General features: G+C 47.0%; 1 protein-coding gene across 1 annotated transcript in view; it reads left to right on the top strand.

Annotated features, from left to right (window-relative positions):
• The window catches only part of LOC118394548 (protocadherin Fat 3-like), a 364,429-nt gene that overhangs the window by 311,484 nt on the left and 35,445 nt on the right, over nt 1-17,500 (top strand). Inside the window, exons 10-11 of the mRNA XM_052492922.1 lie at nt 1,049-3,783; nt 3,962-5,333. Coding sequence (XP_052348882.1) covers nt 1,049-3,783; nt 3,962-5,333 — 4,107 coding nt within the window. The remainder of the gene's footprint in view (nt 1-1,048; nt 3,784-3,961; nt 5,334-17,500) is intronic.

Raw genomic sequence — 17,500 nt, 5'->3', positions numbered from 1 at the left:
TTCTAGCATGAGAGCTACTTTTAAAAATGAAACATGGTGGGAGCCACAATTTATTTTCTTCCATTTTTTAAATATGCCCATTCTGCTTCTCTACCTTGCAACTCTTCCCAGGTCCTTAGTGTTCAAGATAGTAGTGCACTATGTTTTCTGTCAATATACCTGTTCAAATAATTGTTTATTAACCACTCTAAGGGCGTCCTATAAAATCTCCTATTTCTTCACAAAATTCTGTTAGATTTTCACAAATGATGTTTTCTCACTTTTATTTAACCTGATTTTAGATTTATGAATGTTTTACTCTCAAATGTACAATTGTTCACAGATAAACAATACAATTGGATGTTCTGAGTCCATGTCATGCTTAAATTCCATCAGAAGACCCTTAACTAACACGTGTATTTTGGAGTGTAATGTTAGCTACGCATATGGCCCTTTAATTACCATCTAATTTGAGGAATGTGCCATCTAATATGACGGTCTAGCGATGGTTCTGTACTGCTGCTACTCTTTTCATTACAAACATGTGCAAATAATAGATACAAATGATATACTTACTCATGATATACTGTTGCCAGGTAAGCCTACTTTGCAGTTAACATTTAATTGGGAATGTTTTGGGGAAAGTATTTCTGTCAACCTACAAGATGGTTATCACATCAACTGGCTCCACACAGAGTGATAGACAAACCAGCGCACCACACAGACAGACAAGGGCAATGTTGCTGGAAATTAATTGGCAGATATTGTATTAGATTTGCTTTTTTAAGCCAATAGTGGCTAACCAGGGGTAGGATAATGTTAATATTGCGTTGATTAGATAGTAGCTGGGAGCTTGCGGCGTCTGATACTTGTGAGATTAGTTTATGACATTTTGACGTGGGAAAACGTGATAATTGCACGTACTTTCAGAATTGTTTGGCAAGCTACTCATAGGTGGGCTTCAAGCTACTTGTAGCTTCCGATCGAAGACATGACAATATACAAGCAGTTGATATAGATTTCGATGCACTAGTATTTATCATTCATTCTTATGTCTGTTTTCCTTTAGGCAACACAGGGAACACGTTCCGGATTGAGCCGGTTCTGGGGATCATCTCTGTGGCCCGCGAACTCGACCTCTCCACCATCGGCTACTACGTCATTACCATCAGAGTCACCGATAACGGCTCCCCGCCACTCTTTGCCACCTCTGTGGTTCGCATCGCCGTCACACTCTCCGACAACGCCGGACCCAAGTTCCCCCAGACCGAGTACCAGGCCGAGGTCACAGAGAACGTTGCCGTGGGAACCTCTGTCACCACAGTAAGCGCCATGAGCCAATCCACGCTGACCTACGACATCCGACATGGCAACAGCGAACGCACCTTCAGGATCAACCAGTACAGTGGCGTGATCACAACTCAGAAACCCTTGGACTATGAGACCACAGCATCTTACAACCTGATCGTCCAGGCCACCAACATGGCTGGCATGGCCTCCAACGCCACCATGCTCATACGGGTGGTCGATGAAAACGACAACCCACCTGTGTTCCAGCTGCTGTGCTACCAGGGTAGTATCAGCGAGGCGGCGCCCATCAACAGTGTGGTCCTGAACCCAGACAAAACTCCTCTGGTCATCAAGGCCACTGATGCTGACCGCAACCAGAACGCTCTCCTGGTCTATCAGATCGTTGAGGACACAGCCAAGATGTTCTTTACAGTGGATTCTGGCACCGGCTCCATCAGGACTATCGCCAACCTGGACCACGAGACGTTTGCTAGTTTTAACTTTCATGTTCATGTGAGAGACAGTGGGAGGCCTCAGCTGACAGCGGATAGCCCCACCGAGGTCACCATCCAGGTGATCGACACAAATGACTCTCCACCTCGCTTCACCCAAGACACCTACGAAACTGTCCTGCTGCTGCCCACCTATGTAGGAGTGGAGGCATTACAGGTCTCAGCTATGGACCCAGACCAAAACGTCTCCACAGAGCTCACCTACTCAGTGACAGATGGCAACCTGGAGCACTTTACCATCCAGCCCTCCAGCGGTATCATCACTGTCAAAAACAACAACTTCTCCAAGGAACGCTTCCGCTTCAACGTCAAAGTGTCCGACGGTAAGTTCTCCAGCACTGCTCTAGTCACTGTTCTGGTCCGTGAGACGCTGGACTCTGGCCTCTTCTTTGCCCACAGCCTATACTCCTCGTCCATCCAAGAGAACAATACCAACATCACCAAAGTTGCCGTGGTCAACGCAGTGGGGAATCGCCTCAACGAGCCCCTCAAGTACACCCTACTGAATCCTGGGACACGCTTCCGGATCCGATCCACCTCTGGCGTAATCCAGACCACTGGCATTCCCTTCGACCGTGAGGAGCAGGAGTTCTATGAGCTGGTGGTGGAGGCTGGGAGGGAGCACGACCGTCTGCGTGTTGCCAGGGTAATTGTCAGGGTGCAGGTAGAGGACATTAACGACAACGCTCCTGTGTTCGTGGGACTACCGTATTACGCTGCTGTCCAAGTGGAGGCCGAACCTGGTTCGGCCATATTCCGGGTCACCGCTGTGGACCGTGACAAAGGCATCAACGGAGAGGTGTCCTACTACCTGAAAGACGACCACGGACACTTTGAGATCGACAGGCTGACGGGCGGCCTCCGTCTGAAGAAGTCTTTTGAGTCTGACCTGTCCAACCAGGAGTACCAGATGGTAGTTTACACCAAGGACGGAGGTTACCCTCCTCTTTCCTCCACCTTAGAGTTCCCCATCACCGTGGTGAACAAGGCCATGCCCGTCTTCGACAAGTCCTTCTACGCAGTGTCGGTGAACGAGGACGTAGCGGTACACACTCCCATATTAGGAATCAATGCCACCAGCCCTGAGGGCCAGAACATAATCTACACCATCGTGGAGGGAGACCCCTCTCTGCAGTTCGACATCGGCTTTGACACCGGAGTCATCAGAGTCATCAACTCCCTGGACTATGAGATCGCCCCATCCTTCCGTCTGACCATCAGAGCCACAGACTACCTGACCGGCGCCCGTGCTGAGGTGGACGTAGATGTCACAGTTAATGATTTCAATGATAACCCTCCGGTGTTTGAGAAAATGTCCTATAAGGCAGTTCTGTCAGAGACTGCCATGATTGGCACTCCGGCTCTGCAAGTGGTGGCTACCGACAAAGACTCTGAGAAGAACAACATTGTACGCTATCAGATATTCTACCCCACAGATGCCTACAACAGCACCGACCACTTCCACATCGACAGCAGCAGCGGCCTCATCTTGACCGCCCGCATGCTCGACCACGAGCTGGTCCAGCGCTATGACTTCATCGTCAGGGCAACCGATAACGGCTTCCCACCTCTGAGCAGTGAAGTGTCGGTCACGGTGGTGGTGAATGACATGAACGACAACCCTCCGGTGTTCAACCAGCTTCTCTACGAGGCCTATGTCAGCGAACTGGCCACGAGGGGCTATTTTGTGACCTGCGTCCAGGCTTTGGATGCTGACAGCTCCGACTATGACAAACTGGAGTACAGCATCCTGTCAGGAAACGAGAGGATGAACTTTGTGATGGATGGTAAGACGGGTATCATCACGCTGTCTGGTCACAGGAAGCAGAGAATGGAGCCAGCCTACAGTCTGAATGTATCCGTGTCTGATGGGGTGTTCACCAGCACAGCCCAGGTGCACGTCAGGGTCCTGGGGGCCAACCTCTACAGCCCTGTGTTTGGACTGAATGCCTACGATGCAGAGGTACGGGAGAATGCAGCGGTAGGAACCAAGGTGATCCAGGTAAGAGCCATTCATTTTAAAGTATCCAGCTTGTGGTAATGAATTGTGTATTTTATTTAATGAATCTTTGATTCACATGATACTATATTTGTAATAGTATTTGTAATATGTTTTGTTTGACATGTTTACTATGAACAATACCCCATCTAAAAGAAAGTAACTTAACTATTATTACCAGGTTAGGGCGACCGATGCTGACCCAGGAGTGTTTGGCCAGATTACCTACTCATTCGTCAACGACGTGGGGAAGGACCAGTTTAGTGTGGACGCCAATGGTCAGATCACCACCCTGGAGAAGCTGGACAGAGAGGACCCTGCCAACAAGGACATTGTCCTTACGGTGGCGGCCCAGGACGGAGGTGGAAGGGCCTCCTACTGCACCGTCCGGGTCTCCCTGGTGGATGACAACGACAATGTCCCTCGCTTCAGAGCTACAGAATACCGTGCTTCCGTCAAATCCGACGTAGGCAAGGGCTTCTTGGTGACACAGATCCAGGCGTATGATCCTGACGACGGTGCCAACTCTAAGGTGACATACTCGCTCTACAGCGAGGCACACGTGCCCGTGGCGGATGTGTTAGAGATCGACCCTGACAACGGCTGGATGGTCACCAAGGGGAGTTTCAGCCACCTGCGCAACTCAGTCCTGTCTTTCTTTGTTAAAGCAGTAGATGGAGGTATCCCTGTCAAGCACTCTTTAGTATCAGTCTACATCCACGTCTTGGCATCTGACGCCCTCATCCCCTCCTTCACCCAACCCCAGTTCTCCTTTACCGTCCCAGAGGACACTCCTATAGGAGCTGCCCTAGGGTCCGTCCGCCTCATCACCCCACCAGGCTACGCCTCGCTGCCAGTCACCTTTGCTCTGGTCAACGGAGAGACCGGGGAGAACAACCAGGATGGAGTCCTGGTGGTGGACAGGGACACTGGGGTCATCAAGCTGGACAAGCCCTTGGACCACGAGGTCATCACTGCCTTCCACTTCAAGGTCACAGCCACCGTGCAGCAGGCCAAGCTGGACTCTGTGACCAGCGTCGACGTAGAAGTCAAAGTCCTGGATCTGAACGACAACAAGCCAGCATTTGAATCCAACGCCTACGAGGCGACAGTGATGGAAGGGATGCCTATTGGCACCATAATCATCCAGGTTCAGGCTCTGGACCCAGACTCTGGAGCTAACGGACAGGTTACATACAGCCTAGGCATGTTGGCGCAATCCGAAGGGGAGCTGGACCAATCCACACAGGCCTTCACCATTGACAGCAACACTGGTTGGATCTCTACTCTCAAGGAGTTGGACCATGAGATGTACCCGTCCTACGCCTTCCTGGTGGTGGCCTCAGACCTGGGGGAGACCCTGGCCCTCTCCTCCACCTCCACGGTGACCGTTGCCGTGTCGGACATTAACGACAACCCGCCCAGATTCCTGGATGAGAGGTACCTGGGCTCAGTGCGTGAGAGCGACCCCCCTGGCGAGGTGGTGGCGGTGCTCAACACTAGAGACGATGACAGCTCTACAGTGAACCGCCAAGTCAGCTATCACATCACAGGTGAGTCAGAGAATGGGAGTGTGTGTGTTATTAATGTGTTTAGATGTCTGTCCTCTTTATGCATCTTCATATGTCTCACTGTCTGTCTTTAAACTTGTCTTCTGTCCCCCTGTCTCACTCACTGTCTGTCTGTCTGTCTTTAAACTTGTCTGTCTGTCGGTCGGTCTCCCTGTTGGTCTCTCTGTCGGTGTTACTGTCTGTCTGTCTGTCTGTCTGTCTGTCTGTCTGTCTGTCTGTCTGTCTGTCTGCCTTACTGCCTGTCTCTGTTGGTCTCCCTGTTGGTCTCTCTGTCTGTCTGTCTGTCTGTCTGTCTGTCTGTCTGTCTGTCTGTCTGTCTGTCTGTCTGTCTGTCTGTCTGTCTGTCTGTCTGTCTGTCGGTCTCCCTGTTGGTCTCTCTGTCGGTGTTACTGTCTGTCTGTCTGTCTGTCTGTCTGTCTGTCTGTCTGTCTGTATGTCTGTCTGTCTGTCTGTCTGTCTGTCTGTCGGTGTTACTGTCTGTCTGTCTGTCTGTCTGTCTGTCTGTCTGTCTGTCTGTCTGTCTGTCTGTTAGTCTCTCTCCCGGTGTTACTGTCTGTCTGTCTGTCTGTCTGTCTGTCTGTCTGTCTGTCTGTCTCCCTGTTGGTCTCTCTGTCGGTGTTACTGTCTGTCTGTCTGTCTGTCTGTCTGTCTGGCTGTCTGTCTGTCTGTCTGTCTGTCTGTCTGTCTGTTGGTCTCTCTGTCGGTATTACTGTCGGTAGTACTGTCTGTCTGTCTGTCTGTCTGTCTGTCTGTCTGTCTGTCTGTCTGTCTGTCTGTCTGTCTGTCTGTCTGTTGGTCTCTCTGTCGGTGTTACTGTCTGTCTGTCTGTCTGTCTGTCTGTCTGTCTGTCTGTCTGTCTGTCTGTCTGTCTGTCTGTCTGTCTCTCCCGGTGTTACTGTCGGTATGTCTGTCTGTCTGTCTGTCTGTCTGTCTGTCTGTCTGTCTGTCTGTCTGTCTGTCTGTCTGTCTGTCTGTCTGTCCGTCCGTCCGTCCGTCTGTCTGTACCACTGTCTGTTTCCTTGTTTACTTTAGATAAACTCTTCATTTGTATGCTGCCTGGCTCATCTCCAAACCATCACAACAACGCTTGTAAATATACAAGAGGGAAACCAATAACAATAAATTAAGGATGAGGCTTGATTCATAATTCCTACATTTCTTATTCATATCTTAGGTATGTTTGCGCATACTAGCAGTGGAGGTTTGATTAATAAACAAACGTTGTCACAGTAATAATGATTTGAATACTGCTGAGACTAGCTCTTACCCAGATAAGCAATTTTTTCATCACAAAATATGACGTGCCTGCACAACCCCCCTGACATCGGCAAATGCCGCGGAGGTAGTAAATAGAGTTATAGTAAACAGTTTAAGAGTACCTGCGGTGCATTTGATGAAAGTTGTTGCTATAGCGATATGTTCTGTTTTTATTTCTTTCCATAGCTTTAATGGATGGGTGTTTATTTTAAAGTGGAGACTGGAGAGAGTTAATTAGATTGTGGTTGACCCAGGGACATCAATGGGAGGTGATTTTCATAAATGTCATTACCTTTTAGGGAGCTGAGTTTTTGGTTTGGTGAAGTACCTGGCAGTTGAAAGAGTGGTAAAGTCTGTTTTGATACATAATGAACAAGGACAAAAGATGACTAAATCTGTCTTTTATGAATGTCTTGTTGAAAAGAGGTTTAGAGTTGCCTGATTTGTTCTCTGCTAATTGACAAGTGGGGAAATAACAATGAAGTAGGAACGCCCAATGAGACGGAGCGGTGGATCGCCATGCCGATGGGAATAGGAAGCTAATGAAGGACTTTGAAAAGCAGGAAACCCTCTTCTGAATGGAATTGTAATTAGCATTGCCAGGAGGGAGGGTGGGAGAGATGTGACCTTACCTACAACAGAAAGAGAGAGGGAGATAGATTGAGAAGGAGAATTAACTTATGTTAAACACTGCATAGAGAAAGAGAGAAAGATCAATGACAGAGAGCTTGGACCAAGAGAGAGAGAGAGAGAGAGAGAATTGGCATTACACACTGCTGGGAGAAGAAGAGAATGAACGACAGCTATATGTGACATTACGCAGCAGAGACACTAAACGGGGTATAGGGATATATGTTTTTATACTAGCACAAAGAAAATACCTGGATTGAACATGTACCAACACCACAGGGTGAAAAACAACATTTTGTCTTGGGAGGATTTTAACACTTTGACGGAAGCCAGGGGATGCGATATGACAAATCCGCTGACTCCCAGCCGCTCTCAAAGCCTCACCTAGACTTCTGCGTCTTAGTTGCCCCACACCATACTTGATAAGGTATCATGGAAGTTTAATCAAATGTCCACAAACTGGGAAAAGGAAATGTAATGATTGAGTGTTTGTGATGTAATTTTGGTGCAATGTTGTTGGTCAGGCTTACAGGAAGTGTGTATGTGTGTCTGAATCATTTACAATGATGGAAATCTTTTTGTCTGCTCCGTTTGTGTCCGTTGTCCCCGCCCAGTCCGTTGTCCATGCCCGGTCCGTTGTCCCCGCCCGGTCCGTTGTCCCCGCCCGGTCCGTTGTCCCCGCCTGGTCCATTGTCCCCGCCCAGTCCATTGTCCCCGCCCAGTCCGTCCGTTGTCTCTGCCCAGTCCGTCCGTTGTCCCCGCCCAGTCCGTCCGTTGTCCCCGCCCGGTCCGTTGTCCCCGCCCAGTCCGTCCGTTGTCCCCGCCCAGTCCGTCCGTTGTCCCCGCCCGGTCCGTTGTCCCCGCCCAGTCCGTCCGTTGTCCCCGCCCAGTCCGTCCGTTGTCCCCGCCCAGTCCGTCCGTTGTCCCCGCCCGGTCCGTCCGTTGTCCCCGCCCGGTCCGTTGTCCCCGCCCGGTCCGTTGTCCCCGCCCAGTCCGTTGTCTCTGCCCAGTCCATTGTCCCCGCCCAGTCCGTTGTCCCCGCCCGGTTCGCATCGATAGATCAAGATCATGCATTTAGCCACCGGCTGATATTAATTACACAGAGTTTAGTGATGTTGAGGTGAAATGGAAAGTCGGGTGTTTAGAGCTATCATCAGACCATATTGAGGGGAGGGGAGAGGAAAAACCAATGAGGATGTTGTTGTCATAGGAGGGGAGGGGAGAGGTAAAACCAATTAGGATGTTGTCATCATAGGAGGGGAGTGGAGAGGAAAAACCAATTAGGATGTTGTCATCATAGGAGGGGAGTGGAGAGGAAAAACCAATTAGGATGTTGTTGTCATAGGAGGGGAGGGGAGAGGAAAAACCAATGAGGATGTTGTTGTCATAGGAGGGGAGGGGAGAGGAAAAACCAATTAGGATGTTGTTGTCATAGGAGGGGAGGGGAGAGGAAAAACCAATTAGGATGTTGTTGTCATAGGAGGGGAGTGGAGAGGAAAAACCAATTAGGATGTTGTTGTCATAAGAGGGGAGGGGAGAGGAAAAACCAATGAGGATGTTGTTGTCATAGGAGGGGAGGGGAGAGGAAAACCAATTAGGATGTTGTTGTCATAGGAGGGGAGTGGAGAGGAAAAACCAATTAGGATGTTGTTGTCATAGGAGGGGAGGGGAGTGGAGAGGAAAAACCAATTAGGATGTTGTTGTCATAGGAGGGGAGTGGAGAGGAAAAACCAATTAGGATGTTGTTGTCATAGGAGGGGAGTGGAGAGGAAAAACCAATTAGGATGTTGTCATCATAGGAGGGGAGTGGAGAGGAAAAACCAATTAGGATGTTGTTGTCATAAGAGGGGAGGGAGAGGAAAAACCAATTAGGATGTTGTTGTCATAGGAGGGGAGTGGAGAGGAAAAACCAATTAGGATGTTGTTGTCATAGGAGGGGAGTGGAGAGGAAAAACCAATTAGGATGTTGTTGTCATAGGAGGGGAGGGGAGTGGAGAGGAAAAACCAATTAGGATGTTGTTGTCATAGGAGGGGAGTGGAGAGGTAAAACCAATTAGGATGTTGTTGTCATAGGAGGGGAGGGGAGAGGAAAAACCAATTAGGATGTTGTTGTCATAGGAGGGGAGTGGAGAGGAAAAACCAATGAGGATGTTGTTGTCATAGGAGGGGAGTGGAGAGGAAAAACCAATTAGGATGTTGTTGTCATAGGAGGGGAGGGGAGAGGAAAAACCAATTAGGATGTTGTTATCATAGGAGGGAGGGGAGAGGTAAAACCAATTAGGATGTTGTTGTCATAGGAGGGGAGTGGAGAGGAAAAACTAATTAGGATGTTGTTATCATAGGAGGGGGGGAGAGGAAAAACAATTAGGATGTTGTTGTCATAGGAGGGGAGTGGAGAGGAAAAACCAATTAGGATGTTGTTGTTATAGGAGGGGAGGGGAGAGGTAAAACCAATTAGGATGTTGTTATCATAGGAGGGGAGGGGAGAGGAAAAACCAATTAGGATGTTGTTGTCATAGGAGGGGAGTGGAGAGGAAAAACCAATTAGGATGTTGTTGTCATAGGAGGGGAGTGGAGAGGAAAAACCAATTAGGATGTTGTTATCATAGGAGGGGGGGAGAGGAAAAACCAATTAGGATGTTGTTGTCATAGGAGGGGAGTGGAGAGGAAAAACCAATTAGGATGTTGTTGTCATAGGAGGGGAGGGGAGAGGTAAAACCAATTAGGATGTTGTTATCATAGGAGGGGAGGGGAGAGGAAAAACCAATTAGGATGTTGTTGTCATAGGAGGGGAGTGGAGAGGAAAAACCAATTAGGATGTTGTTGTCATAGGAGGGGAGGGGAGAGGAAAAACCAATTAGGATGTTGTTGTCATAGGAGGGGAGGGGAGAGGAAAAACCAATTAGGATGTTGTTGTCATAGGAGGGGAGTGGAGAGGAAAAACCAATTAGGATGTTGTTGTCATAGGAGGGAAGTGGAGAGGAAAAACCAATTAGGATGTTGTTGTCATAGGAGGGGAGTGGAGAGGAAAAACCAATTAGGATGTTGTTGTCATAGGAGGGGAGTGGAGAGGAAAAACAATTAGGATGTTGTTGTCATAGGAGGGGAGTGGAGAGGAAAAACCAATTAGGATGTTGTTGTCATAGGAGGGGAGGGAGAGGAAAAACCAATTAGGATGTTGTTGTCATAGGAGGGGAGTGGAGAGGAAAAACCAATTAGGATGTTGTTGTCATAGGAGGGGAGTGGAGAGGTAAAACCAATTAGGATGTTGTTGTCATAGGAGGGGAGTGGAGAGGAAAAACCAATTAGGATGTTGTTGTCATAGGAGGGGAGTGGAGAGGAAAAAACAATTAGGATGTTGTTGTCATAGGAGGGGAGTGGAGAGGAAAAAACAATTAGGATGTTGTTGTCATAGGAGGGGAGTGGAGAGGAAAAACCAATTAGGATGTTGTTGTCATAGGAGGGGAGTGGAGAGGAAAAAACAATTAGGATGTTGTTGTCATAGGAGGGGAGGGGAGTGGAGAGGAAAAACCAATGAGGATGTTGTTGTCATAGGAGGGGAGTGGAGAGGTAAAACCAATTAGGATGTTGTTGTCATAGGAGGGGAGTGGAGAGGAAAAACCAATTAGGATGTTGTTGTCATAGGAGGGGAGTGGAGAGGAAAAACCAATTAGGATGTTGTTGTCATAGGAGGGGAGGGGAGTGGAGAGGAAAAAACAATTAGGATGTTGTTGTCATAGGAGGGGAGGGGAGTGGAGAGGAAAAACCAATTAGGATGTTGTTGTCATAGGAGGGGAGGGGAGAGGAGAGGAAAAACCAATGAGGATGTTATTGTCATAGGAGGGGAGTGGAGAGGAAAAACCAATTAGGATGTTGTTGTCATAGGAGGGGAGTGGAGAGGTAAAACCAATTAGGATGTTGTTGTCATAGGAGGGGAGTGGAGAGGAAAAACCAATTAGGATGTTGTTGTCATAGGAGTGGAGAGGAAAAACCAATGAGGATGTTGTTGTCATAGGAGGGGAGTGGAGGGCAAAAACAATTAGGATGTTGTTGTCATAGGAGGGGAGTGGAGAGGAAAAAACAATTAGGATGTTGTTGTCATAGGAGGGGAGTGGAGAGGAAAAAACAATTAGGATGTTGTTGTCATAGGAGGGGAGTGGAGAGGAAAAACCAATTAGGATGTTGTTGTCATAGGAGGGGAGTGGAGAGGAAAAACCAATTAGGATGTTGTTGTCATAGGAGGGGAGTGGAGAGGAAAAAACAATTAGGATGTTGTTGTCATAGGAGGGGAGTGGAGAGGAAAAACCAATTAGGATGTTGTTGTCATAGGAGGGGAGTGGAGAGGAAAAACCAATTAGGATGTTGTTGTCATAGGAGGGGAGTGGAGAGGAAAAAACAATTAGGATGTTGTTGTCATAGGAGGGGAGTGGAGAGGAAAAAACAATTAGGATGTTGTTGTCATAGGAGGGGAGGGGAGAGGTAAAACCATTAGGATGTTGTTGTCATAGGAGGGAGTGGAGAGGAAAAACCAATTAGGATGTTGTTGTCATAGGAGGGGAGGGGAGAGGAAAAACCAATTAGGATGTTGTTGTCATATAGGAGGGGAGTGGAGAGGAAAAAACAATTAGGATGTTGTTGTCATAGGAGGGGAGGAGAGGAAAAACCAATTAGGATGTTGTTGTCATATAGGAGGGGAGTGGAGAGGAAAAACCAATTAGGATGTTGCTGTCATATAGGAGGGGAGTGGAGAGGAAAAACCAATTAGGATGTTGTTGTCATATAGGAGGGAGTGGAGAGGAAAAACCAATTAGGATGTTGCTGTCATATAGGAGGGGAGTGGAGAGGAAAACCAATTAGGATGTTGTTGTCATAGGAGGGGAGTGGAGAGGAAAAACCAATTAGGATGTTGTTGTCATATAGGAGGGGAGTGGAGAGGAAAAACCAATTAGGATGTTGTTGTCATATAGGAGGGGAGTGGAGAGGAAAAACCAATTAGGATGTTGCTGTCATATAGGAGGGGAGTGGAGAGGAAAAACCAATTAGGATGTTGTTGTCATATAGGAGGGGAGTGGAGAGGAAAAACCAATTAGGATGTTGTTGTCATAGGAGGGAGTGGAGAGGAAAAACCAATTAGGATGTTGTTGTCATATAGGAGGGGAGTGGAGAGGAAAAACCAATTAGGATGTTGTTGTCATAAGAGGGGAGTGGAGAGGAAAAAACAATTAGGATGTTGTTGTCATATAGGAGGGGAGGGAGAGGAAAAACCAATTAGGATGTTGTTGTCATAGGAGGGGGGAGAGGAAAAACCAATTAGGATGTTGTTGTCATAGGAGGGGAGTGGAGAGGAAAAACCAATTAGGATGTTGTTGTCATATAGGAGGGGAGGGGAGAGGAAAAACCAATTAGGATGTTGTTGTCATATAGGAGGGAGTGGAGAGGAAAAACCAATTAGGATGTTGTTGTCATATAGGAGGGGAGTGGAGAGGAAAAACCAATTAGGATGTTGTTGTCATATAGGAGGGGAGTGGAGAGGAAAAAACAATTAGGATGTTGTTGTCATATAGGAGGGGAGTGGAGAGGAAAAACCAATTAGGATGTTGTTGTCATAGGAGGGGAGTGGAGAGGAAAAACCAATTAGGATGTTGTTATCATATAGGAGGGGAGTGGAGAGGAAAAACCAATTAGGATGTTGTTGTCATAGGAGGGAGGGGAGAGGAAAAACCAATTAGGATGTTGTTGTCATATAGGAGGAGTGGAGAGGAAAAACCAATTAGGATGTTGTTGTCATAGGAGGGGAGTGGAGAGGAAAAACCAATTAGGATGTTGTTGTCATATAGGAGGGGAGTGGAGAGGAAAAAACAATTAGGATGTTGTTGTCATAGGAGGGAGGGGAGAGGAAAAACCAATTAGGATGTTGTTGTCATATAGGAGGGGAGTGGAGAGGAAAAAACAATTAGGATGTTGTTGTCATAGGAGGGGAGGGAGAGGAAAAACCAATTAGGATGTTGTTGTCATATAGGAGGGGAGTGGAGAGGAAAAACCAATTAGGATGTTGTTGTCATATAGGAGGGGAGTGGAGAGGAAAAACCAATTAGGATTTTGTTGTCATATAGGAGGGGAGTGGAGAGGAAAAACCAATTAGGATGTTGTTGTCATATAGGAGGGGAGTGGAGAGGAAAAAACCAATTAGGATGTTGTTGTCATATAGGAGGGGAGTGGAGAGGAAAAACCAATTAGGATGTTGTTGTCATAGGAGGGGAGTGGAGAGGAAAAACCAATTAGGATGTTGTTGTCATATAGGAGGGGAGTGGAGAGGAAAAACCAATTAGGATGTTGTTGTCATATAGGAGGGGAGTGGAGAGGAAAAACCAATTAGGATGTTGTTGTCATATAGGAGGGGAGTGGAGAGGAAAAACCAATTAGGATGTTGTTGTCATATAGGAGGGAGTGGAGAGGAAAAACCAATTAGGATGTTGTTGTCATAGGAGGGGAGTGGAGAGGAAAAACCAATTAGGATGTTGTTGTCATATAGGAGGGGAGTGGAGAGGAAAAACCAATTAGGATGTTGTTGTCATAAGAGGGGAGTGGAGAGGAAAAACCAATTAGGATGTTGTTGTCATAGGAGGGGAGTGGAGAGGAAAAACCAATTAGGATGTTGTTGTCATAGGAGGGGAGTGGAGAGGAAAAACCAATTAGGATGTTGTTGTCATAGGAGGGGAGTGGAGAGGAAAAACCAATTAGGATGTTGTTGTCATAGGAGGGGAGTGGAGAGGAAAAACCAATTAGGATGTTGTTGTCATAGGAGGGGAGGGGAGAGGAAAAACCAATTAGGATGTTGTTGTCATAGGAGGGGAGTGGAGAGGAAAAACCAATTAGGATGTTGTTGTCATATAGGAGGGGAGGGGAGAGGAAAAACCAATTAGGATGTTGTTGTCATATAGGAGGGGAGGGGAGAGGAAAAACCAATTAGGATGTTGTTGTCATATAGGAGGGGGGGAGAGGAAAAACCAATTAGGATGTTGTTGTCATATAGGAGGGGAGGGGAGAGGAAAAAACAATTAGGATGTTGTTGTCATATAGGAGGGAGTGGAGAGGAAAAACCAATTAGGATGTTGTTGTCATAGGAGGGGAGTGGAGAGGAAAAACCAATTAGGATGTTGTTGTCATATAGGAGGGGAGTGGAGAGGAAAAACCAATTAGGATGTTGTTGTCATATAGGAGGGGAGGGGAGAGGAAAAACCAATTAGGATGTTGTTGTCATATAGGAGGGGAGGGGAGAGGAAAAACCAATTAGGATGTTGTTGTCATATAGGAGGGGAGTGGAGAGGAAAAACCAATTAGGATGTTGCTGTCATATAGGAGGGGAGTGGAGAGGAAAACCAATTAGGATGTTGTTGTCATATAGGAGGGAGTGGAGAGGAAAAACCAATTAGGATGTTGTTGTCATATAGGAGGGGAGTGGAGAGGAAAAACCAATTAGGATGTTGCTGTCATATAGGAGGGGAGGGGAGAGGAAAAACCAATTAGGATGTTGTTGTCATATAGGAGGGGAGTGGAGAGGAAAAACCAATTAGGATGTTGTTGTCATATAGGAGGGGAGTGGAGAGGAAAAACCAATTAGGATGTTGCTGTCATATAGGAGGGGAGTGGAGAGGAAAAACCAATTAGGATGTTGTTGTCATATAGGAGGGGAGTGGAGAGGAAAAACCAATTAGGATGTTGTTGTCATAGGAGGGGAGTGGAGAGGAAAAACCAATTAGGATGTTGTTGTCATATAGGAGGGGAGTGGAGAGGAAAAACCAATTAGGATGTTGTTGTCATATAGGAGGGAGTGGAGAGGAAAAACCAATTAGGATGTTGTTGTCATAGGAGGGGAGTGGAGAGGAAAAACCAATTAGGATGTTGTTGTCATATAGGAGGGGAGTGGAGAGGAAAACCAATTAGGATGTTGTTGTCATAGGAGGGGAGGGGAGAGGAAAAAACAATTAGGATGTTGTTGTCATAGGAGGGGAGGGGAGAGGAAAAACCATTAGGATGTTGTTATCATAGGAGGGGAGGAGAGAGGAAAAAACAATTAGGATGTTGTTGTCATAGGAGGGGAGGGGAGAGGAAAAAACAATTAGGATGTTGTTGTCATAGGAGGGGAGGGGAGAGGAAAAAACCATTAGGATGTTGTTATCATAGGAGGGGAGGAGAGAGGAAAAACAATTAGGATGTTGTTGTCATAGGAGGGGAGTGGAGAGGAAAAAACAATTAGGATGTTTGTGTCATAGGAGGGGAGTGGAGAGGAAAAACCAATTAGGATGTTGTTGTCATAGGAGGGGAGTGGAGAGGAAAAACCAATTAGGATGTTGTTGTCATAGGAGGGGAGTGGAGAGGAAAAACCAATTAGGATGTTGTTGTCATAGGAGGGGAGTGGAGAGGTAAAACCAATTAGGATGTTGTTGTCATAGGAGGGGAGTGGAGAGGAAAAAACAATTAGGATGTTGTTGTCATAGGAGGGGAGGGGAGAGGAAAAAACAATTAGGATGTTGTTGTCATAGGAGGGGAGTGGAGAGGAAAAACCAATTAGGATGTTGTTGTCATAGGAGGGGAGTGGAGAGGAAAAAACAATTAGGATGTTGTTGTCATAGGAGGGGAGTGGAGAGGAAAAACCAATTAGGATGTTGTTGTCATAGGAGGGGAGTGGAGAGGAAAAACCAATTAGGATGTTGTTGTCATAGGAGGGGAGTGGAGAGGAAAAACCAATTAGGATGTTGTTGTCATAGGAGGGGAGGGGAGAGGAAAAACCAATTAGGATGTTGTTGTCATAGGAGGGGAGTGGAGAGGAAAAAACAATTAGGATGTTGTTGTCATAGGAGGGGAGTGGAGAGGAAAACCAATTAGGATGTTGTTGTCATAGGAGGGGAGTGGAGAGGAAAAAACAATTAGGATGTTGTTGTCATAGGAGGGGAGTGGAGAGGAAAAACCAATTAGGATGTTGTTGTCATAGGAGGGGAGTGGAGAGGTAAAACCAATTAGGATGTTGTTGTCATAGGAGGGGAGTGGAGAGGTAAAACCAATTCGGATGTTGTTGTCATAGGAGGGGAGTGGAGAGGAAAAAACAATTAGGATGTTGTTGTCATAGGAGGGGAGTGGAGAGGTCTGTCTGTCTGTCTGTCTGTCTGTCTGTCTGTCTGCCTGACTGCCTGTCTGCATTTCTGTCTTACTGCCTGCCTGCCTGCCTGCCTGTCTGTCTGTCTGTCTGTCTGTCTGTCTGTCTGTCTGTCTGTCTGTCTGTCTGTCTGTCTGTCTGTCTGTCTGCCTTACTGCCTGCCTGTCTGTCTGCCTGACTGCCTTACTGCCTGCCTGCCTGTCTGCCTTTCTGTCTTACTGCCTGCCTGCCTGCCTGCCTGCCTGCCTGTCTGCCTTTCTGTCTTACTGCCTGCCTGCCTGCCTGCCTTACTGCCTGCCTGACTGCCTGTCTTACTGCCTGTCTGTCTGCATGCCTGACTGTCTGCATACCTGCCTACCTGTCTGCATGCCTGACTGTCTGCATACCTGCCTACCTGTCTGCATGTCTGTCTGTGTGTGTGTGTATAGCCTATATAAGCATACCCTTTCCATTCCCTCTCAGTCATTAAGGACTGGGGTAAGGTGTTCTTGTTGAAGTGGTGATGAGAAGGCTCAAAGAGTAGAGGCTGTACTAATGAGCCTGACTGGAACAGCTACAGATGCATAATTTGATGCATAATTTGATCACTCCTTTGTTGCTGAGAATTTTCCTGTACAGCAGGAAATGCAAAGTTGTACTGTATTCAAGGTTTAAAAATACTACTGAAGTTTGTAATTTCCACTTTAAAATTGATTGGCCCAACGAAAAATGTATCAACCCGTACAAAAAATGTCCATTAATTATAATCCACATAATAATTCACATTTCCTCAAATTAATATCTTACAACTGTAGTCTATTACTGAGTCTGCATGGCTGGTACTCACGCTGAGACTGCAGCCTCCCGCTCACTCACTAGTCTAGGAGAGGCTTCTCTGCTCTCTGTGAAAAGGTCCACTCTGCTGTGAAGAGTGTTGTGTCTAGTACAGACAGAGAACAGTAAGTGTTACACAACTCTAAATGTCTCCACATAATAACTCAGTAATACCACTGTAACAGCTTCTTCAGTGTTTCAGCTGTAGGTTACTTGTATGCCTGTTTGTCTCTCTCGCTACATCTCCTTCTCTCCCTTTTCTCTTCTTCCTCTCTTCTCTCTCTCCATTTTGTGA

Source organism: Oncorhynchus keta, chromosome 1 (genome assembly GCF_023373465.1).
Source record: "Oncorhynchus keta strain PuntledgeMale-10-30-2019 chromosome 1, Oket_V2, whole genome shotgun sequence".
NCBI lineage: Eukaryota > Metazoa > Chordata > Actinopteri > Salmoniformes > Salmonidae > Oncorhynchus > Oncorhynchus keta.
This window is presented reverse-complemented; position numbering and strand designations above follow the sequence as displayed.